The 14,331-nt window shown below is 56.6% G+C and overlaps 1 protein-coding gene across 1 annotated transcript in view; it reads right to left on the bottom strand.

Moving 5' to 3' along the window:
* Positions 1–226: 226 nt before the first annotated feature.
* The window catches only part of SYT7 (synaptotagmin VII), an 87,178-nt gene continuing 73,073 nt past the window's right edge, over positions 227–14,331 (bottom strand). Inside the window, exons 18-22 of the mRNA XM_011993569.1 lie at positions 11,124–11,394; positions 7,584–7,753; positions 7,047–7,161; positions 6,294–6,493; positions 227–3,670 (exon numbers count right to left, since the gene is read on the bottom strand). Of these exons, the coding sequence (XP_011848959.1) occupies positions 3,566–3,670; positions 6,294–6,493; positions 7,047–7,161; positions 7,584–7,753; positions 11,124–11,394 (861 nt within the window). The 3' untranslated portion in view covers positions 227–3,565. The remainder of the gene's footprint in view (positions 3,671–6,293; positions 6,494–7,046; positions 7,162–7,583; positions 7,754–11,123; positions 11,395–14,331) is intronic.

The raw sequence follows: 14,331 nt of genomic DNA on the forward strand, positions 1-14,331 counted from the left end.
TAGCTGCCTCTCTGCTTTCTGGGAAGCCGGTGGGATCATATTCTATAGAGATCTGAGGATGGGCTGGACGCTCAGGAAGGGCCTGGTCACCAGTGAAGTCAAATCCCAAAGGTGACACACTGAGGGGGAGGCTCAGCCCCGGGGCCCCCATCCCCTTCACCCCACTGCCTCTGCCCCTGGGGAGGTGAGGGAGGGCTGGGACCCAAGGAGGAAACAGCCAAGGCCCTACTTTTTCACGATCCTTTATTAATCAGAACAGGCCTTGCCACAAAAAGCAGGACCCATTCCCACAAAAATATGATTTTGCAAAGAGGAAATCTTGCTGGCTTAGAGGGTATGTGTGGTGGAAAAATTTTGTATGGTTCTTTTTTCCTGTTTTTTTTTTTTTTTTTTCTTCAGTTTTTCTTCATTTCTCTTCGCTGCAAAATTTTTTTTTTTTTGGTGATGGTGGGTTTTTGTTTTATTTTTTATAAAACATTTGCGCTCAAGGACATACAAACAGTGGCCACCGATCCCCACCCCTGGGGGACTCAGGTGAGGCCCCTGGCTTGTTTGTGGCTGTTTTCCTCTGTCCCTTCCCTGGCATCTGGTGCCGGAGGGCAGGTGTGGGGGTCCTGGGGCAGGTGGAATTTATACAGCAGTTTCGTGGGGAGATGGCCACAAGAAAGGAAACCAGGACAAGATAAGGACTAAGTCTAGGGCACCCACAAAGATGGCAGATGAGGCCTATGAAGGGGCCTGCAACACAGTGAAGAGACAGATGGGCCTGGGTTGGCCTCGGCTAGCTCTGGAGGCTCTGTGGGGGAGGGGCAGGTGGGCCTTGCTGTCAGGATTCGCTAATTACACTTTGCTCACGGGTAGCACCTTCTCTCTTGAGTCCTCCTGCCTTGACCCTCAGGTCAGGTGATGGTGGCCTCACAACCTCCCCTGTGAGGTAGGTGAAGTATTATTACCATCATATTACAGATGGGGAAACTGAGGCCCAGGGAGTGCGGGTGACTTGCCCAAAGTCCTGGGATGGTGACAGGGCTCCAAGTGCCCTCCCCCCACCCTCAAGTTCCCCCATTCCCTGCTCTCCTATCACCCTAGACCACCCCTGCCCCATCCCATACCACCCTTGCCTCCCGTGCTAGCCTACTCAGCCCTTGGCCCACCGCTTGCCGCCCCGACATAGCATCCCAGAGCTCCACCTGCACGTGGGGGTGCTGGGGAAGCCCAAGCCTGGTAGCCAATGTGCCTGGATGGGGTCTGGTTGGGAAAAGACCCCTGCCAGGAGATGCTCTCTGCATAGGATTGGCTAAGAGCTCCATGGGCGGGGCTCGGGAAAAGGTGGAGCCATTGCCCCGCCCACTCGATACAAGTTGGTTGGATTCCCAGGGGGCTCCCTAGCAGGCGAAGGGGCCTGGGAGGCGGGGGCTCGCTCACTGGGCAGTCTTCCGCGGGGCAGGCGGGTGGTGGTGGGGGGACAGGAAACCGAGGCGGATCCAAGGGAGGGGTGGAGAAGAGCAGATCCCCTCCTCCACTCAAAACTTCCCACCACGCCCTCTCCCACATCCACGTGGCCTCGGGGTCGCTGCCCTCCCGTCCCTGCTGGGCGCCGCTCCCCAGCCCGCCAAAGAGGAGGGTGCAGTTGGGGCCGACCCCATTTTAAGCAAAGCTACAATATAGAAACATTTGGATTTACAAGGAACGTGGGTGACTATTTGCTTTACATTAGCATTCTTCACTCTACAAAACGATTCACCTACTATGTATGATGTTCTTCCAGATCCCAGGGAGAGGAAATGGTGGGGGTGTGAGATTCAATTTAAGAAAATTTCGCTATGGGCAAAAGGCGACCCGTCTACACTGCAGCAAGCAGAATGCTCAGCTCAAGGGGAAGCCGACCGAAGGAAAATGGTTCCCAAATGCCTATGCTCTCCCCACGCCCTGGATGTGGGGACCCTATCCAGAGTCCCCTTCTTCTCTTTGGGGTGTCACAGGCCCATCCAGGGTGGAACTGTGGGCTGACCAAGCCACAGACTGTGGGGGCTTGGCGCCACCTGGCGGTGGTTCTTGGAATGTCAGGCCCAGGCTCATGGACCCCCAGGTTTGGAGGCTTTGTCACCAGCTGGGTCTTTTATCAATACCAGGACCAGCGTGGGGATGAGAGGGCTTAAGCAAGGATCAGCCTGAAATCTGCCATCTCCAGGGGGAAGCCAGTTCTAGTCTCATCAGTGGCTGAGGCAGAGAAACCACGGCTTCTTTGTGTGTGGCAACCTCAGAACTCTCAGAACCTTCGTCTTCTCCCTGCCTCCTTTCCCTGCACTGTGAGTGAGCCAGGCAGAAGGAGCTGCTCCCGGGGACCAGGGAGTGGGGAGGGTGGGAAGACAGTCCTGGAGAAGATCAGGTAATGGAAGATCAGAGACCACGCACGATGAGAGGGAATGAATGGAAGGCCTACAAGCATCGGGGGATGGAGAGGTGAGGAAAGAAGGGTGGGGGTCTGCACAGGCAGGGAGAGACGAGGAAGGGCAGGGAAGCTGGAAAGCATGGAGAATAGGGCAGATGTGGCTGCGTATGAGGTGTGGGAAGCTGGCGGGGGGTCTTTTGATGAAGGAGTTAGGGCAAAGCTAGTCAGGGCTCAGGACCCCTTGAGAAGGAAGGGAGATGAGTCCTGGTGGAATGCTATGCACACAGTAGGTGCCTAAAAGGTGTGATGATCTCTTCCATCAAGAGATGGAATTGCTGAAAAAGGAGCTATTTCAGATTCTGAGCAGAAGGGGGCACCAAGGGGAGAAGGGGAGGAGATGGGGGGATGGCAGGAGGCAGCCCGGCTCTCAGCCCAGCTCCAGCATCTGCCGCTCTTCTGTTCCTGACCGCTGCCTCACCCTACCCCACTCAGCCCTACGGGCCTCTCCTCTCACACTCCTGGCCTCCAACCCTGCCTGGCATTCACGAAACCTGCTTTCTCCGCATAGTCCTCCGCACTTCCAGGCCTCTGTCCCCACGCACACACACAATGGACACAACACAAGTACAAAGGGCCGCGGCTCCAGGACCCAGGAGCGGGCTAGATACTGTCTTCGGCATTCAGGGCCCAGCCGGCACCTGAAACTGCCCTGGGGACGGGCCTCTCCTGGCCAGACTGGGGCCAAACGCCTCAGCCTCCCCTCCCCTGGGTCCACCTCGGGGGCTGGACAGGGAGTGGCCTCTCTCCACTCCAGGTGCTGCCTTAAAGAAAACGGGGGACCATGCCCACCTGGCGGGCCTCTGGAGGGGTCTGCCTGTCTGGCCGTCTGGCTCTCGAGGTCCCCCAACTTCTTTAGTATTAGTAAGTCAGGAAGAAAAGGGGCAAAGCAGGAAAATGCCTCCCAGAGCCCCTTCCCCCAAGCTGGACCGTGGGGGACGGGGCTGGTACTTCCTAGACACGGGGCCCAGTTGAGTCCTGGGACCCCTCCCTGGCTGAGCCCTCAGGGTCCTCCCCTCCCTATGGCAGGGGGCTCAGGCCGGGCGTTGTGCATAAAGTGGTGAGGGCATGATGGGGACCCGGGCCCTCGGCCCCCTGGGCCTCCCTTGGCCCCACTCAGGCCTTCAGCTGGTGCCACTGGGCCACGGGCTGCCGGGGACGGGCAATCATGTCCTTCCAGTGCTTCACCTCCCCTGGCCCGCTCTTCCAGGACAGGTAGATCTGGGGAGAAAGGGGAGAGGATGGCATTGGCACAGGCTCCAGGGCACTGGCCCTTTCCCCCACAGGGGTGACACCCCAACTCCACCATGATACCCTAGCCTGTGGCCCCCCAACCTCCACATGCTGTGACAACCTACTCCACAGAGGCGCCCTCCTCCTTCCCCGGCCAGCCTGATCTATTTTCCTGGTTGTCTACCCCCACACCTCCAAGTCTGGGCACGCCTGGCCTCTTGGAATTAGACTGCCAACCTACTTTGCAGTGGGGTCTGGAAGGTGGGGGTGGAAGCAGATCGTCTCCACGGCCTTCCCTGCCCTATCTGTTGGGTGCTGTCCAGCCCCCGTTAATTATAATTGTTCCCAGCTCCTGGGCACTCGCTGCATGTGAGTACTGAGCTAGGGACTTATACACACAGATCATCCAATCCTACAACTGCCAGGTAGGGTTATACGATCATCTCCATTTTTCAGATGGGGAAACTAAGGTACAAAGAGGTAAGAGACTTACCCACAGTCACAGTGTTTATAAGTGGTGCAGAGGGACTGAAATCCAGGTCTTTGGAGCTCTACGCTACCGGCCTAATCCTGCTTCACAGCCTCACGGGGCTGCATGCATGAATCCCCCCGGAACCCCCAGGATGGGCCCCGCTGACCTCAGCTTTGGGACTTGGGGGCGATTAAGAGTATGAGCACTGCCCCCATTGCAACCTCAGCCCAGCATGATGCCTACAGCCTTGGGTGGTGCCAGGCAGACAAGGGGCAGGCTCTTGGTTTCCAGGGGCTGAGCAGGAGCCGGGAGTCAGAAGGACTCAGAGATCCTTGGGCTCCATAAGTTACCCAGGCCAAAGTGAGAACAAATCCACGTTCGCTTTGGTTCGGCCAACAGAAGGTAGGACTGTTTCAAAAGGAGCCCTAATCGGTATCTAAGGGACACCCAACTCCAAAAGGCTAAGCTTCAAAAGAACATCAAAGTAGATATGGTCACTTGGCCTGTGGGCTGAGCTGGTTGAGGGGGCATCGGCGGGACCTGAACCCTGGCCAGGCAGGGGCGCATACTCTCTCTGGAGTATGAGTGGCAATGTCCTGGGGAGTTGTCCCACCTGTGACCACAGATTGGCCAGTCATACTCCCCGTGCCATACCCCTCTTTCAGGCCAGACTGCCTCCTTTACCCCAGCAGGTGAGTTCTCCATTCCCATCTGTCTGAGGGTTACCTCCAACTCAGCTCCCTTCCCTGTGGGTATCCAGTCCCCCTTTCCCTTTCCCCTACACAGGGTAATGCCCAGGTGTGTGCCCCTCACTCACTCCTGGCATCTCCCCTTCTCCCATGACTGCCCTGAGCACTGGTTCCGCACATGGTCCTGGTCAAACCGCCCTGCCTGAATGGATATACATGCCCCTTTATTATCATACTAGCTAACATGCGTTCCAAGTCCTACGCTGTTTAGTGAGCTGTTTAGCTCACCTGTGCGATCTTACTTAATCCTCCCAGCGCATTGTGAGGGTAGGACCGTCCTACTCTCGTTTTGAGAGGAGAAAATGAGGCTCAGAGAGGTTACAGCCTTAAAAAGTAAGGCTAGGATTTGGACCAAGGCTATCTGACTCTCAAGCCCATTCTCTCAACGCTAAACCGTAAATAAACACAGAAAGAGACATTTGAAGGTAGAAACATGGAAGGGCTTACGTCACAGGATCCCATCCTGGGAAAACTCAAGGTCAGGTATGAATTTTTTGGTTATGTGATATGAAGAGATCACTTTTGTTTTTTTTTTCCAGGCAGAGTTTTGCTCTGTTGCCCAGGCTAGAGTACAGTCTTGCAATCTTGGCTCACTGTAACCTCTGCAGTTCAAGGGATTCTCCTATCACAGCCTCCTGAGTAGCTGGGATTACAGGCACCCGCCACCATGCCCAGCTAATTTTTGTATTTCTAGTAGAGATGGGGTTTCACCATGTTGGTCAGGCTGGGCTCGAACTCCCGACCTCAGGTGATCCACCCGCCTCGGCCTCCCAAAGTGCTGGGATTACAGGCGTGAGCCACTGTGCCCGGCCAACTTTCTACGAGAAGAACATCCACATGCCTCAAGCAATTCTTACACCACCCTGTAAAGTTCTACAGGGACAGTACTAGTTGCTCCATTTTACAGATGAGAACACTAAAGCTTGGAGGGGCCAAGCCACTGGCCCAAGGTTATACAGTTTATCTGAAGATGGGATGGGAACTGAAATGAGGTCTTTGGAGTCTGATCGCAGCTCCCAACGCTGCCCCACGCAGCTCACCCTGTGTAGACAGGACCCCGGGCAATACTGCCCCAATGTCATCATCCTGTCCAGAAAACCTTTCTTTTGAGATCCAGGCCATTCCTCTCTTGCACTACTTCTTTCCCTGCCCGCTGGTGGTCTGTCCTAAGCTGACCTACCCATAGGAGGACGCTTAGAGAGGAATCCTTGCGAGGGGGTCATCTCACACCCTTATTTTCAGATGAAGAAACAGAGGCCTGAGAGGAGAGGAGACTGATTCCAGTCTCTCCTGGTGTCCAGCCTGTGCCCACTACCCCCGCTGCTTCTTTTAAGGAACGGAGCCTCGCTGGTACCAGCTGCGTGCACCACACCACCTGCCTCGCCCCTACCTTGCCGATGACGTCATTGCGGCTGAGCCTGTCCTTGTCCATGACGGTGATAATGATGGTCGTCTCCCTCAGCTTCTCCGTGGGGATATCGAAGGCGAAGGACTCATTGAAGATGGGGTTCAGGTTCCTCTTCATCGTCACCGTCTTCTTCTTCTCCACCCGCTTGTCCTTGTACATCAGCCACACCTTCACGTAGGGGTCTGGGGGAGGGAGTGGGGAAGGGTTAGAGGGACCGTGGGGGAGGGACTTCCTAGGATCCCTTTCCCCTTCCAGGAATGGAAGCTGAGGCAGGAGGGCCGTGTGCTTTCCCCAGAGGCAAGGAGAGACCCAGGCAAGAACAAGAGGGACCTGGGAGAATCAGCAGATGGACCTTAGCGATCACCTGGGCCCTCCTGTTACTACCAACGAGGAAACTGAGCCCCAGAGAGGCCAGGTCTTGTCCAAAATCTCAGACAAGTAGCATCAGAGCTGGGGATAGAACCCAGGTCTTCCCACAATGTTCCCTTTCTTCCTGATTCTGGGAAGAACAGAGTCCAGGATGATGCTGACATCTTGACTCTTGAACAGAGTCCAAGATGAGGGTGCTCCAAAGGGGGCCCCTAAGGCCTCTAGGGTAAGGAGTGAGGACTGGAGGTGGGGGTGTGGCGGGTTGGGGTGAGGACCGCTGCAGACCCTGCTCTCCACATCCAGTGTAACCCTTGTGTCACTAGCACATCCCCGGCCCGCCCGTCCTCTGCTGGAGGAGCCCCGCACCTGATGTGCCCCCGATGTCCATGGCTTTGAGGTTCCGGGCTTTGATGATGTTCACGATGATGGAGTTGGCAGAGGGGTTGTAGCAGAGAGACAAGAGCAGCTCCCCTCGGCTCCCCTGGGAGGCACAACAGGAGGGGTGTGGGGAACTAGGCTAGCAGAGCTCTCTGATTGGTCCAGCTGCCCCCAGGCCCCCTCTACCCTGACCTTGGCGCTTACCCATGCCCCTGTCTGTCACCTCTGTCTCACTCTGTCTCCCCTCCTCTGGCAGGTGTGTGTACTGCCCCTCCCAGGTCCACCATCTCCTCTCTGTTCCCTGAACACAGCCCTAGGTTCCTTCTTACAGATCGGGTGAGTCCCCCCCAAGTGCCAAGCACCAGTGCTCTGACTACTAGTGAGGACTGAGCTCTATCGGGCCTGCCCATCTGCACCCTCTCCCACAGCCCTCCTGGCCTTTCTAAGGTTGACGAGGGTCTGGGACCAGATCTCCCAGCCCTGCCCTGCTGCCTGTCCAGTTAAGGCCCACCCATGGGGCCTTACACTCCCATCGCTGCATGGCTTCAGATCCTTCCAGAAGGTCTGCATCTGGGTCAGGTCCACCTTGTTAAGGGGGATGGACACCTCCCCGATGGGGTCGTTGCGGCTGAAGCGGTCGTAGTCCAGCACTTGGAGGTAGAGGATCCTCTGCACCACCTTCTCATAGGGAAAACCTGGGGGTATAGATGGGTGCGAGTGAAGAGGGGCACAGAGGGGCCACATGGGGCCCGGGAGGCAAGGAAGGCCCTGGGAAGAGGAGGCAGGCCCTGTGCCCTCCCGCTGCCACCCCACCGGGCCAGCAGGCACACTGGATTGCAATTAGACCTTACTGAAGTGCTAGCAAGAACTGTCACCGTCTCATGGGATTCCCTCAACAATTCTCCAAGGTGAATGGCATCTCGTCCATCTTACAGATGAGGCTCAGACGGCTTAAAGTACTTGCCCAGAGTCCCAGCTAGTAAAGAGTAGAACTGCGATCATCCATTCACCCATGCACCTTGTGTCCATCTCAGTGGCTGAGCAGCCGCTGCCAATCGTCCCGAGGCAGGTCTGGGCAAGTGGCTCTGCCTAGGTGGCCACAGCTGCCAGTACGCAGGCCCCAGGAGGACTCAGGGCAGAGGGACATGGGGAAGCATCAGTGGGAGGGAAAAGGCAAAGGCATAGAAGCAGGAGGTGACAAGTGTCCTGTGACTCGGCACCCCTCCTCCCACCTGTGCTTCTGTCCTTCTTCCCACAGCGTCCCCTTCTCTACTGCCACCTCCCTCATCCAAGCCGCCGGCACCTCTTGCCTAGGCAGCTGCAAGCATCTCCAAACCGCCCTCCCCGCATCCACACTTTCTCCTACCGTCCATTCTCAACGCGGCAGCCAGAGAGATCTTTTAAAAATAGAAATTCCATCATGATGTGCTCTTGCTTAAAGCCTTTCAATGGTTCCCAGTGCACTTAGAATAAAAGCCGGGCACCCTACCTTGGCTTCAAGTCCTTCCACAATTTGGCCCGGCTGTCCTCTCCCTGCTTGGCTTGTGACCGCTCTTCACTCAATGACTGGGCTCCAGCCACATCGGCCTCCTTCCTGGCCCTTCAACACCCTACTCCTCCCGCCTCGGGGCCGGGCGCACACTGGCCCCACCATGCGCCCCTCTTCTGGCTACTCTCATCCTTCAAGCCTCAGTATTCCTTCCTGGCACCCCAGACAGTGTTGGATCCCGTTATACACTCTAGCACCTTTTCTTCCGCGAAACATATCACACACGGTAATAGATTTCTCTGTCTCTTTCCCTGATTTTTGTCTGGCTTTCCCGGAAGGCAAGGATTCCCAGAAAGGCCTCTCTGTTACCAACCACTGGATCTCGGTGTCTAACACCGTTTCTGGCACATAGTAGGCACTCGATACATATTTGTTAAGTGAATGCATAATTGAACAGATGAATCAATGCCAATGAAATGGCCTAATGGAGCAGCAGGACTGTGCTGAGGTGAAGTGGCAGCTAAGGTCAGAGGGAGAGGAGCAGACGGGGCTTGCATGGGATGGAGAAGGGAAGAGGGGGCCAGGTGAAGGTCTGAAGCCAGGAGTCATGAGCTCTTGGGAGGCTTAGTCAGAGGTGGGGCTGGCCCAGGAGGTGCAGGGGGCACAGGCCAGCCCGGAGGTCTGAGGTGAGGAGATTCTGAACCCGGGTGTGAGCAGGACGGAGGACGCCCTGGAACCTAAGCCTGGCTGGTGCAGAAGATGAAGGGAAGGAGGAGCCCTGGAGGATTCCAGCACCTTCCCCCAGAGACTCTGGAAGCACCGAGGAGCTCCGACAGGAGCAGGTGAGTGGGAAAAGGAGACGCTCTGAATTTGTTCAGGGTCCTTTTCCTCATATTGTGGGAAGCTGTGTCCTGCTTATTTCAGAGTCCCCCACGGACCTTGCCCAGGCATCAATTCAGGTAAAATGCACGAGGACAAGTGTTCTGGGAATATTGGAAGCTCCAAGAAGTCGCTGCACCCCAGTCAGCTCTCATCAACACCAGAGGAGGCAGGCTCCTAGCTGGCAAATTCCTACTCATCCATCAGAACCCATTTTGAATGGTCCCTCTTCTGGGAAATTTTCTTCAGCACCATCAAAGGGAGCTCATACTGGCTTCCTGCAGCTCCTGCCATGCTGCGTGTGGCTGGCTTATCTACACATCTGTGTCTCCGTTAGGCCAGAAATGCCTTGAGGGCCATAACGGTGCCTCATTCTTTTCTACACCCCCGAAACCTAGAAGAGTGCCCAGCTCGTGGTTGTTGCTGGGCACGTGCTCGTGGAAGAGACTGGAGGATTGGAGTTCTGCTCAAAACCTTCGCCCTGCCAGCTGGCTACCTATACCTCCAGACAGCCGAACCTCTCGCTGGTTGAGCCGTCTCTAACCTGGCCCTCATGGTGCCTACAGAGGGCATCCAGAAGCACACGGACACTCGCTGCTCACCCTCAGTGCCATTTAGTGGGTGACCTGGCTGTCACCTTGCAGAAGAGGTGGGGTGCTAAGTGGGTGGGACGGCAGGTGGGGAAAGGTCCCTGGGATACATGGTGAAGATGCTGGAAGGCTAGGGCTTGGGGCAGCTGGAGTAGGGATCTACTCCCCCTGGATGAATGGGGAGCCATTGGCAAAGGGTTACAGCTTCTCTAAGCGGGGTCCTAGCACCCAAAGGCCCTGGGATAGAAATCACTGCTTAATCGCATGCCCAGCTTCCTGGTTACCTTGAATCCTCAGAGATAAGAGATAAAGACCGGCCTTCAGAGGGGGCTTGCAGGAGAGAGAAAGGACATTTGTCTCCGCGGCCTCCAGGCATGGTTCAGAGCTGTTGTTCCTGTCCCATGCGAGGGAGGGGGGGCAGAGAACGGCAACAGATGGCGTGTGTTTAACAACCTGGTATCAAGCATTTGCTGGGTGTCAGGCACTGTTCTAAGTGCTTTTACAATTCACTTATTTGTTGAACCCTCACTATTATTATCTCTATTTTGTAGATGAGGAAACCAAATCATAGGGAGGCTCAGGAACTTGCCCAAGGTCACGCAGCGAGTAAGTGGCAAGAGCTGAGATTCAAACCCAGACAGCCTAGGCCACAGCCTGTGCACTGAACCACTATGCTCTGGTGGCTCCAGGGTGCTCCAGCTCTGAGTCCTGTGGGTGCCTCCCTCCCTCCCTGCCCTCCTCAGGATGAGCTCTGTGTCTGGAATGAAACACCAGGCGGTGGCCCAGCTTCCCTCCTCGGCCTCTGGCTGTGATGCTGGCTCCACTTGGCTCCTGTGACCTGATCCCAACTAGACACAAAATGCATCAGGTTAACCGGGCCAAGTCATTGCCTGTGTGGGCGTTTGTGAGCGCATGTGTATGGATCTGTGCCTGTGCACGCATGCAGGTGTGCACATAAGTGTATCTGATTGCATGTGTTTGTGCATTTGTGGGCCTGCAGGTGTGTGCCCATATGCATCTGTCCATGTGACCACATGTGTGGTTGGGTAGGGGGATGGTGGACGGCAAGAGGTGATCATGGCGGGGGAAGGGTGGCACTAGCCTCACCTTCAAAGAGGAAGGTCTCGTTCCAGTGGGGGTTCAGGTTCTTCCGCTTCACCTTGGTCTCCAGCTTGTGCTTCTTGTCAGGCAGCAGGTAGATCTTGACGAAGGGGTCACTGGTGCCGCTGAAGTCCTTGGCCGGCAGCTCTTGGGCCTTCATGATCTTCACGGTGAGCGTGGACTCCTGGAAGTTGTAGCCGACGCTGAACTGGATCCGGCCCAGGTTCTCTCGGCTGCAGCCCTCGTGGGCCTCATCCTCCTCGGAGCCTGGGGAGAGCTGGGGGTAGGGGAGAGGCCGGCAGGGTTGGGGGGGATTCTGCTCCCCCCATGTCCCCACCGCTGGCCAGCACGGGTAAGAGGCCAAAGGTGGTGGCCCAGCCACATCCCATGGACACTGCTCAGGCTCAGAGGGCAGGTGCCTTGACTGGGGTCTCCCAGGAGGGGAGGGGAAGGGGGGATGGCAGAGCCTAGACAGCTCTGTCTCCTGAACCTCAAAGCCGTATGCACGACACCCACCTCCCAGGCTCTCCTCGCAGCCCTGGGTCTGCCGCCGGCCCCAAGCTCCAGTTCCGCTGCCTCACCTTCCTGGTTGTAGCTGCCCTGGTGCGTGCTGGGGTTCCCGAGCCCCCCAGACCTCCCTGCCCTCTCGTGGCACGGTAGGGCCAACTGTGGGATGCACTGACACAAACCTGGACTACACAGCAGATGAGGGAGGCTGCTCACATCAAAAAGAGTGTACCGCAACAATTCTTTGCAAAGTGACTCTCTAGGGTGCGGAGAATGATGTGATTTACAAAATGAGAGAGGTAAGTTTTCAGGAGCGATGTCTGTTTGTGTTAGATAAAATCACCAGGGACAAGAAAATTGCAGACCTCCCAGGCCCTGTCCCCAAGCACTTTGACTGGATGGGGCTGGTGTGGGCCTGGGCATCAGTGCTGGGTAAAAGGCGCCTCAGATGATTGTACTGTCCATAGGGGCTAAGGAGTGCTGGGAGGGAGGGTGCTTGGGCTGACCCAGGAACGGACAGTCACACAGAGGCAGGGTGGGCATCTCGTCCCATCCTGACATCCAACCACAGGAAGCAGCCGGGAGGAGGGTCTCCCAGCCACGTGTCTGAACCTGTGAGCACACTGGTAGTACCTAGGAGGTTTTGGAACCCTGCCCACCCTCCAGCCGCCTGAGTGCAGCCCCAGACCACTGATCACAGCAGACCCAGTTAGGGGGCTGCATGGCTCAGGTACCCCTGGCTCGAAAGTCTCCCACGATGACTGGATGAGAGACAGGAGCAGGACCCTGGGTACCACAGTAAGAAAAACTGCAGGCATCCGTTCCTTCCCCCCGCCTCCCCCGTAGAAACCTGCTCTGTGCCCTCTCCTTCATCCTCGAGAGGCAGTCCTAGGCTCTGAGAGACTAAATAATGCAGATAATAATAATGTATCCAGTGCACTCTTGCCATGACCAGCGACTCTCCCATCGCCGTCTCCTTACTGAATCCTGATAATAGCCAGGCGAGGCAGGTGGCACCACCCTTGCTGAGGAGACTGGTTCAGAGAGGTTAAGTCACATGGCCAAGACTGCACAGCAGTATGAATCCCCTCTGACTCAACATCCTGCTCTTTCCACTGAAGCAGGCCCACACCCCAGCACAACACTGAGGGTTCCCCTCAAGCTGGCAAAGACCTGCGGACTCACCGTGCCAGGTGAAAACCGTCGGAATCACACTCGTGAGAGTTTTTTGTTTTTGTTTTTTTTTGAGACAAGGTCTCGCTCTGTTGCCAAGGCTGGAGTGCAGTGGTGCAATCCCGGCTCACTGCCACCTCCACCTCCCAAGGTCAAGCGATTTTCGTGCCTCAGCCTCCCGAGTAGCTGGGACCACAGGCGCACACCACTACGCCTGGCTAATTTTTGTCCTTTTAGTAGAGGCAGGGTTTCACCATGTTGCTCAGGCTAGTCTCTAACTCCTGGCTACGAGTGATCTGCCCGCCTTGGCTTCCCAAAGTGCTGGGATTACAGGCATGAGCCATGCATCCAGCCTCACACTCACAACAGCAACTACCACGAACTGGCTGGCCGCCTGTAACCTGTGCCTTGTCCTCACTGACCTCTTACAACATCCCAACGAGGCAGGCACTCCCGCTGGAACACTTTCCCGGTGTTCCAACTGTGGCTGCCAGCACAGAGAGGTTGGGTCACTTGCCTCAAGTCGCCTGTGATTGAATGGCCAGTGGGAACGCAACCCAGTTGAGCGGCCAGGAATCCTGAGTCCCTTCCACCTGCGCCTTGCTCTTGCACTCAGATGTAGAGTCTGGGGCTTTACCCCGGTCCTGCCTAGTTGGGGGCACCGCGTTGCCTTACAGCAGAAGATGTTCCCTCCAGCCCCCACCCCTTGGCCGATCCAAATAACCCCTCAAGCCCCACTGCAGGCCCATGGAGAATGTGGTTTCCCTGTCCACAGTCTGCTTTTCCCCAATGCTCTTTTCTCTGCTTATGCCAGCCCCACACGCACGCTTTGACCCTGTTTTTACATCTGCAGAGTAGGGACCATGAGACCTACTTTGAGGGGTCCTGGGAGAGCTAGAAGGGGTCCCTTCTAGAGTTCTGCCCCGTGACCTGACCCACTGGCAGAGGGACCGAGCACCTGGGGCATAGCATGTGTAGACAGTGCCAGCAAAGACCACTCGCCCACCCCCTGCTTCTAAAGTTGGGGTGGAGTTGCTGATGACCGGAGCCCAGGTGGCCCCCATCCCACCTGAGGTCCCTCTGGTCCCTTGGCTCTTGGCTCCCAAACAGTGTGGTCTTGGGAAGGCCTGGGCTGGCTAGGTGGGTTTCACCTCGGAAAGGGGTGGCAGCTCTGTGCCCACTCCCAGCCTTCTTAAGCCACAGCCCTGAGCCCTAATTACTCAGCTGGGGCAGAGCCATCTCTTTGGCAACCAGGTTGGCCACCCCATCACAATCAGGGAAGGTGCTTCCCGAGCCCTTGCAGAAGTCAGCCTCGAAAAGCAGCAAGCCACCCCTGTACCACGGCAGCAGGTGCCCAGAAGCACGTGTGGCCTCGCCTCTTCTCAGACACCTCTGCCCCTCAGCCCCTTCTCTGGCCAGCTCTGGGTGCTTAACTCTTGTCTCTTGACCCCCAGATTCCACAGCCCAGGGTCTGGAGACTGGGACAGGCTGAGGTCACAGTGGGCTGATTCTGCCCTGCTTATCTTATCATGGC

The sequence above is a fragment of the Mandrillus leucophaeus genome, unplaced genomic scaffold (genome assembly GCF_000951045.1).
Source record: "Mandrillus leucophaeus isolate KB7577 unplaced genomic scaffold, Mleu.le_1.0 Scaffold43, whole genome shotgun sequence".
NCBI lineage: Eukaryota > Metazoa > Chordata > Mammalia > Primates > Cercopithecidae > Mandrillus > Mandrillus leucophaeus.